We start from the raw sequence: 9290 nt of genomic DNA, 5'->3' as shown, positions 1-9290 counted from the left end.
TGTTAGTTAAAAAGGAGGAGGAAGAAGAGGAGAAGCAGCAGAATGAGTTTCATTCTATGAATTCATCCCATGCGAAAGCACCGGACATTTGACTCTGCCGCCTCTAAAACTTTCTAGCATGTTTGAAAACTAATTTTCTCTCTCTCTCTCTCTCTCTCTCTCTCTCTCTCTCTCTCTCTCTCGTTTTTTGTTTTTTTGGCTAAAACTCTCTCTCTCTCTCTCGTTTCAAGTACTTGACAAATTCGTTGTTTTTTTGCCCCAATGTAAGTTGCGGAAGGAGGACCTTCCCCAAATTTATTAATAAAGAATAAAACATATAGAGCGGACAAAGAAAGTTGAGAAGAAAAAAAGTGGAAGAGTTGGAGATGACAGCTCATCATCTATTTTGGTCAATCCCTACTTCAAACTTTCTACAATTAGAAATTGAAGAACTCCAAATCCACTAGCTTAGCGGTGGATTAGCCCAATTAAAAAGTAACATATATTTCTATTCTTTCCTTCCCTCGCCGCACAGAGTTATTAGGGTTATAAAATAATCCTTCCTTCTAGGGATTTGCCCGCTCTCTCGTCCTCTTCATGCTCCTATGGCCGTATGGCGACTACCATCACCCTGCATCTTTTCTTCAAAGATAGAGAGCTACGTCGGCAACAAGCAGCACGGCGTCATCCATTAGGCCAATATCATCGCCACCCATATGGTGTTGAACATCGTGTGGACTAGCCTCAGCCCGTATGGTGTCACGCCCCGAACCCATTACCTGGGTCGACCATGTGACATGGTTGTATTTGCCCTAAGCAATGTCCTAAAAATCATGCAAGGCTTAAGATGAACAAAAATCTAATAAATCTACAATTAATCTATTAATCTAAATAAATAAATCTATTATATGCATATAATCAAACTGGTTCAGTTAAAAGATCTTTAAATGTTCATCGGTGTCGAAGAAAAATAAACTAACTGATAACTCTGGTACTTGAACTCTGTGCCCAACCCATCTAAAACTATGCACTCTGCGACTCTAAAAAAACGAAGAGAAAGTGCGAATTTTACAATACAATAAGAATTTCCACACATCCATACCAACACAATGATATAAGTTTAAAATAGCAAAAAATCGTCACATAAATAATAAAATCACAAACTGATTATCAATAATACTGGAATAAACAGTATACATATGTACATCAAATATCAATAAAAATTCAGCTACTCAAGAATGATATATCATATGATATCTTGTAATTCTTCAATAGTATTTTCATTGTTTTTTATTCAATTCTTTTTTAACTTCATTTGGATTAATTATCTTTTCGACTTTGGACCAAATTTCGGTCACATTTTCTGCACGTGACGAGACCATCAATAGGTGTCATGTTTCCAGCTCGTGACAGGGCAACCGATAGTATCACATTTTCATCCTGTGATGGGCCTTCAAGGGTATCACATTTCCATCCTATGATGAGATAGTATCCCATTTTTAGTCTATGATGGATTTTCGATAGTATCACATTTTCAGCCTTTAATGGGATAACCGATGATAATGAGATCAGCCCAAAGTCCTTGTTCATTCAGTCAAGTTCACACCATACATCAGTTCTTTTTTTTTTTAGTTCCGACTCTAGACTAACCACGGTCATGTTTTTCATCCGTGATGGGACAATCACTATAACATTGGTAGTCCAGAGCACTGCATCCATTAGTCCGATTATGCAAGTGCAAGTTATGCTCATATATGCATCAATCATACTATCGATCACAAGCATACATATCAAAATATAATTTAATATAAAAACCATTATGAAACTATTCTTGCTTCTTACTTATCTTGATCATTATCATATCATACATATATATGTATAAAATATCTATATCATGTAGATTAGTGTACAAGAATTCTTACCTCTTTGCTGACAATTTAAATAGACTAATCACCTGCTCACACCGCGATCTATAGATCTTGGTACACAGAAACCTGCTCAACATTTTCTTGCCCAAAAGATTATTCTCCTACAAAACCAAATCAACATAAAAAATTATCCGAGGTATTCGATAATCCAGAACTCTCTACTAGTACTAAAGGGTCCACCATCACGTAGTAATCAGGACTACCCTCTAAGTCCTTTTAACCAAAATTTTCTCGTATCAAGCTAGAGAGAGAAAATACCAAGAGAAAGAAACAGAAAGAAAAAAAAACTAGAGTATAAGATCTCGTTGGGCTTCTTCATGTTTGGATGACTATAGCCCCATACAAAACTAAGGTTGACTATGAAAATAGATTCATATAAGAAGATATACGATGCCAACTAGATAATAACGCGTAATTGTTTGAATCAATCAGCACAATGTAATCCAATTCATTTGATCAAAAAATATATATTAAATCAAGAGAATAGATCAGGAGTTATCAATTATGAGTCCAAATGGTTGCTGGCAATAGTCGGGTGTAGGATGGATAGGGTCGACTAGGTAATAGCGTCCGACGATCTAGGTTGGTCCGCTCTGGCCAATCAAACCAATTAAATAATGAAACAAGAATCAAACCATGGTATAGGTAACACAATAAGAATTTATGATGATAGAGTCCAATGGTGCTTGGCAATGGTTGGGGTAAAGCTAGCATGACCGGTAGTTGGAGCGACACTAGACCTGGACCCTCTATTGGGGTCAACCAGATAGTAACATCCGAGTGCTTAAATTGATCGGATCCAGTTAGTCTAACAAGTCAACTTAAGAGTCAGGCTACAATATAGATAGTCGAATAAAGATTGATGATGATGATATTCAGACGTACTCAGTAAGTGCTGTGGTGGGGGGCCGGCATGTCGCCCGATGACATGGACTAGGGCCTTTCACCAGAGCCGACTAAAAATCACTGAGAGATGCCCTTACCAAGTCCAACAATCCTAGAGAGACAATCAAGATAGAGAGAGAAATAAGAGAGAAAGGAGATAGGGAGAGAGAGGAGAGAGGAGAGAGGAGAGAGAAGAAAAGAGAGGGTTCTCTTCTTCCCCAAAATAGGGGAGAGCTGTACTCTCTCTCTGTCTCTTCTTAGATCAGGGTGGTGGTGGCCAAGGTGGCCTGCTCCGATGGCGGCAGGCCAAGGCGATCCTTCGGCCGCAGCTTCACCAACGACGGTGGCTGGCCGACATTAGAAAAAAAGAAGGAAAATCAAGGAAAAAAAGGGTTGATTCATGGTAACTTGGCCTAGATCACGACCGATCTCCCTAACCGACGACCACATGAACTCAGAGCTCTAAGGAGGTGGTGAAGCTCAGCCAATTTCGGCGGCCGGCAGCAGCGAACACGAGAGGAAGAGTTACCAAAACAGGGTACCCCTATTTCAGATGCATCCCGATGACTTGCCGACTTAATTCAACATGGCAGCAGCTCTAAAACCAGAAAAAAAAAGAGGAGGCATAGGGCAATTACCTCGGTCTGACGAGGTTCCAGGGGCGTCCGGTGGTCCCAATTTTTGGCGAACACAATAATGAGCAACCGCGAGCTCAACGGGAAGAAGAAGAAGAACGAGAGAGAAAGAAAGGAGATCACTCGGGGTGGAGGCTTAGAGGGAGAGAACTCTCCTTTTATATAGAAGTTGTAGGTCCCGACAGCCCTAAGATTCCGACTAGCCCTAGGACTCCGACTCTTGGTCGGAAACATCGGAGGAGAAGAAGACTCCAACCGGAGTCTCTTCTCCCCTGCCTCGTGCCATAAGGCACAGTGGCCTTGGGCCTAGCCTCTTTGGGCCGGCCCATAAGCCCAAGGACTAGGCTAGGCTGGGTTAGGCTGCTACAGGAGGTACTCGGGCCCATGTGCCACAAGGGATATGTTTCTGTACTCACGGACCTTGATTTTTCCTTGGAACATTTTTCTTATTCTGTTTTTTTTACCAAGGTAAAAAAAAAAAAAAAAACTTTTCTCGATATCACACATTGAGTGGTTTCAAATTGATGCCAATCTAGTCGTTCCTCGCTATGGCTAGTTAGAGAAAGAATCAAAGCCGGTCATGCCTGCATTTAGGCTAAGGTCTCCATGCATTTATGACAGTCTTCTGTTTAAGATGGTCTGGGACGGTGAGCCATTCAAATTCCAAACAGGGTCCATGCCGTGCTCTTCCGTCTTTCGGTAGACTCGACACCAGGGAACCGAAAATTGACCTAGCAAAGCCAGTCGGAGATGAATCGAGGCGACAATCACCCATGCATATGGCGGAATTTCCCCTTCGTGCCATTCCCAATGTCATCCATGCGTCCACTAGCATGCATAGCATTGTTCAATCTATGGGCATATGGCACAAGTTTATCATCTTGGGCTTATGTGCCATCTCGATGAGCGGGCACATGTTTTTCTCCAAACATGGATACCATGAATGAGATATAAATTAAATATGACCATCAATAGTAAGCCGGCAATCTTCGCACGATCATGCGTTCTTTTGCTTTGGGAAGGAACATGCTTAGTTTTTATGTATCATTATGGACATGGACATACATCAATTAGATTATTCTAAACATATCATTCAGAAACGTACAAGGAGCTGGTCGCTTAAGAAAGCGATGATTGTATGGAGGAGCTCCTCGATTGTGCCAGGTGATGAAATGCAGAGCCTAAGATCAAAAAAAGGGATGACTGCAAATAAGCAACCAACAGTCACGGGAGAAGGTACTAAGAATCTAGGATGCGCGAAGATATGGAGTCAACTCAGATCCCTTCATTTCTAAAATATTGGGTCCATTCTAACATCGTTGCCGAGCCTGGTGATTAAGTAGCCTTTCTTTAATTTTTTTTTATGCGAAAAAAAAATCTCTCGCAGACGTGAACCAAGATGGTCGATGACTTGAGCGGATCTCTAGGAATAACTTCACATGGTTGCCGATAGACGGTCCAAAAACTGGGCCTTTGCTGAATTTCAAATGGTTCCTAATGGTGGATTCACATGAGAAGCAACTTCCATGTCTATTGAGCGTTTTGAATCCAAGGATTAACTTGCATGGTAGACTTGTGCACCTGGACTGCAACTTACACATGATCATAAGAATAATAGTGTAAAGACCCGTGCAGGTATGTGTTTAGTTTGCCGAGGTGATCTTGGATACTTATACTGGACTAAGAAACAAAAAAAAAAAAAAACCTTCCGTCTAATTAGACTAATCACATCAGAGCGAAGCCGATATGGACTAGGAAACACTACAGCATGAGTTCATAGAGGCTGACCACGAGCCGATCGTAGTAGTTGTGATTATATTTGAATGAATTTGAACCCTTAGTCTGACGAGGACGTTAGGGCTTGAACGGAAGAAGTATATGAGGATCCCCGGCTAGCTCTTTTTGGATGAGATCCATAGCCTATAGTTGTGATTAGATTTAAATGGATTTGAATCCTTAACCCGACGAGGACGTCAGAACTTAAACAGAGAGAGTATGTGAAGACCCATGCAGGCGCGTATTAATCCTACATCGATTATTCGCCGAGATCTTGGGTACTTATATAGGATTAAGAAACATAAAAAAATATCTTCTAGCTAACCTTTTTAGGTGAGATCCTAAGTTGCGACAAATAGCGAGCTGGAGAAGCAGCATCTTTTAGGTACATGCCTATCATGCAAGACTTGAGCATTAAGTCAACTATATTGAAATTTGCTAGGATGAAATGTAATGTATCCCAAATTTTCATCTGACATACAGAGAAACACCTCGGAGAGAACCAGGAGACACATAATTGCACACACGATCGATCGATGGTTGATGCTGCTACTAATTTACTGCGAGTTCCTCGTGGGAGCTGGGCTCATCATCGTATGACAGGAGCGTACGCACTACAGAATCCATCGTCGGTCTCCGGTTTCTGTCTTCGTCCAAGCAAGAGACTGCTATCTCCACCATCTTCTCTGCTTGCTTGCAGTTGAACTGCCCATTTAATCTAGAATCCACCATCTCTTCGACCCATGATTCCTCTCCACTCTCCAGTTTCCCCTTCAACATCCTAACCAAACCTATCAGCGTTCCTTCAACCTCCTCATTCCCATCAACCATCAAATTTGAAACCCTGCTTCCCTTCACCATCTCCAGAAGCACGACTCCATAGCTATAGACATCAACCTTCGCAGTGATCGGAAGATTTGTAGTCCATTCAGGAGCCATGTATCCCCTGGTTCCTCGAATCCGTGGAGTGTCCGAACCAACTCCACCTCTCTTTGACAGTTTCGCCAGTCCAAAGTCTGCGATCTTAGGCTCAAATTCACTGTCCAGCAGTATGTTTTCAGGCTTCACATCGCAGTGGACGACCCACTCGAGGCATTCATGATGAAGGTATGCCAATCCTTGGGCCACACCGACGGCAATCTTGAACCTCTCGCTCCATCCCAAAACACTTGCTGTGCCATGTTCGTCGAAGATGTGCTTGTCCAAAGAACCATTCGCCACATACTCGGTAACTAGCAGCTTGTGCGGACCTTCTGAGCAGAATCCCCATATTCTCACAAGGTTCTTGTGATAAATTCTCCCTATGAGACTCAGTTCAGCTCCAAGCTCTCCTTGGATCACGTCTCCCAACCTCTTCACCGCCACCGCCCTGCTATCATCCAATACTCCCTTGTACACAACACCTGAGCCTCCCCTTCCAATCTCATCCATGAATTTCCGTGTTGCCTTTTTGAGCTCTTTATATGCAAATTGCCTGAATTGGCTGGATATCAACCTGTACCCTTCTTCCAGGGATGCTGGCTTCTGTTCTCTTCTGAAAAGAAACCACCATCCTGATGCGATAAACAGGATCTCGATGCCACCGAACGCTGATACGAAGCAATAGAAATACACCCATCTCGTCTTCCCGCTTCTGCTCGGGTACATATTGGAGGAACTTGCTGCTGTAGGTTCCGAGTCCGTAGCATTGCAAATTGGCTCATGCATTTGAGGAGCAGAGGACCCCGATGCTGATATACTTGCGGGCATCTTCAAGTACGTGACGCCTGGGGTGCTTGGAGTTCTTCTCCCGTTAAAGAGAGTGCTCTTAGCAAAGCAGTTACCAGCGTCAGACACATAATGCATTCCTTGACAAGAACAATCATCATCGCATATCTTCCTGCATGCCTGCAAGGAAATGGAGGTGTTGTAGTGGAGATCGTAACCCCAGAAATCGGTTTGGGGTAGCTGTAGATATGTAAATCGCTGAGTGGTGTTGCAGCTCACGTCGATCTTTCGCTTGCAACCTTTGCGCCAGTCGCTTGGATCGCTCATCTCGTAATGAGCAGGGCACGAACAAACCTCTTGGGATGGCGTATATGTGCAGATTCCGTTCCTGCCACACAGCCCGTGTATCAGGCAGAGCTGCGGAAGAACTTCCCAGGTAACCGACCACGTTCCTATCGATTCATCTAGGCTGTAAAGCCTGAGATTGCCATCGTAGTCCAGAGTCAGCCTTCTTAAGATTCCAGAAGCCATGTCGGAAGCATTGAATGCGACCTGGTCGCTCGAAACGAACTTTCCCATCTCATCCAGCACTGCATATCTGCTGCTATTGTAGGTCGTCCTGCCGTTTTGAAACACTGTAAAATCAGGATTGGGCCAGTAGATGCTAGAAATCTCGGGCCCATCGTATATGAGCCTGAGGACGTTATCGTTGTCGAAATACAAGCTATAGTAGCCTGAAGAGAGGGATCGTGGAGCGGCTGCAGATACTACTTGTATGGTTTTAGTAATCGGTTGCGTAGGGAGAAGAGTGTCCGTGGGAGAATCAAAGCTTTGCCATAGAATGTTACCGCTGGGGTCCTTCAGGACAAGATTGCCGGTGTCCAGTAGCTGCACTCGATCTGCTTGCGTCGAGCTTGTGTTGGTGCTCCACACAACCGTGCCATCGGTGTCTGCTAGGACCATGCCTCCATCCTCGCGGAAGCTAATTTTTGATCCATGACCATTTACCGGATGATCCCGGTTTGCGGTCCATGCGACCGTCTTGTTGGCGAAGTCGGAGAACCAGATCGAGAAGGCATAGGCATTAGAACCGACGTTGTAGAAGCCGCATGAGAAAGACTTGCTCGGGGAGACGAGGAGGACATCCGAGTCATCCCCTACGGAGAGAGAAGATCCTCTTGAAAGAGAGCTCGGTGCTGCTTGTGATGCAGAGGAAGAGAGCAAGAAGAGAAGGAGGAGGAGGAGGAGAGGGATGAGGATGCGTGTAAGAGGAGATGGATTCTTCATGGTCTTCTGCTGAATGGACGCGAGGAGAGCGTCTCGTCTGTTGAGCTGTTGGTTAAACTGGAGGATGGGGGGAACTAATCGTCTCCCTTCAGCCAGTAGAAAACTCTTTCGTCTGGTCTATCACCACCCAGTTTTCGGACATGACTCGAATGGACTGCTAAAATGGACCGCACAGAACTCTTACGTCTGGTTTATCACCACCCAGTTTTCAGATATGGACTCGAATTGACTGCAGAAATGGACGGACCAACAGCCAAGCGTGCTTCGCGCGTCGATCGCAAATGTCGGTAGTCGTATGCATTACCGAGGGAGTCGGGCACGGGCTGCTAAATTGCGTCCGGCCACAAATAATTTCTCCTCGAAATGGACTGCTGAAATGGACCGATCAACACGTCTGCACATTGCCACACAGGTGGTCCGTGCAAATACGCCCAAAATTAATTCGAACCGAAGAATTCGATTCAGCTAACAAAAACCTAATTTTCGCACTCAAGCAGCCGGAATCCCTCCCAGACGAGGCCAGGCCCTAAACATGAGGGACATGTTTCTATTCTCCCAGGCCTTGATTCTTTCCTTGGAACGTTTTTCTTACCCTGTTTTTTTTCAGGGAGAAAAAAAATTCATTTCTCGATATCATGTGGTGCGTGGTTTCAAATTGATGCTAATATGGTCGTTACTTGCCATGACTAGCTAGAGCAAGAACCAGCCCCAGTCATGCCTGAATATAGCTAAGGTCTTATCTAGTCGGTCCTCGCCATTGCTAGCTAGAGCAAGAATCAACGCCAGTCATGCTTGCATAAACTAATGTATAATGTAGTCGTTCCTCGCTATAGCTTAAGCAAAAATCAGTGCCAGTTATGTCTGCGTTTAGCTAAGGTCTAGTCTAGTCGTTCCTCGCCATGGCTAGCTAGAGAAAAAATCAGCGCGGGTCATAACTGCATTAAGTTAATGTATAATCTAGTTGTTTCTCGCCTTGGCTAGCTAGAGCAAGAATCAGTGCCGGTCATGCTTGCATTTAGCTAAGGTCTAATCTAGTTGTTCCTCCCCATTGCTAGCTACAGAAAGAATCAACGCCGGTCATGCTTGCATAAAC

At 44.0% G+C, this 9290-nt stretch overlaps 1 protein-coding gene across 1 annotated transcript; it reads right to left on the bottom strand.

Annotated features, from left to right (window-relative positions):
• Positions 1-5589: 5589 nt before the first annotated feature.
• LOC103700021 (putative receptor protein kinase ZmPK1) lies at positions 5590-8341 on the bottom strand. The gene is made up of 2 exons (XM_039124116.1): positions 7578-8341; positions 5590-5970 (listed from the first exon to the last, which is right to left on the bottom strand). The coding sequence occupies exons 1-2, from the start codon at positions 8195-8197 to the stop codon at positions 5922-5924; spliced, it is 669 nt and encodes a 222-aa protein (XP_038980044.1). The 5' UTR covers positions 8198-8341; the 3' UTR covers positions 5590-5921.
• Between the last annotated feature and the right edge of the window lie 949 nt (positions 8342-9290).

The sequence above is a fragment of the Phoenix dactylifera genome, chromosome 3 (genome assembly GCF_009389715.1).
Source record: "Phoenix dactylifera cultivar Barhee BC4 chromosome 3, palm_55x_up_171113_PBpolish2nd_filt_p, whole genome shotgun sequence".
NCBI classification, from domain to species: Eukaryota; Viridiplantae; Streptophyta; class Magnoliopsida; order Arecales; family Arecaceae; genus Phoenix; species Phoenix dactylifera.
This window is presented reverse-complemented; position numbering and strand designations above follow the sequence as displayed.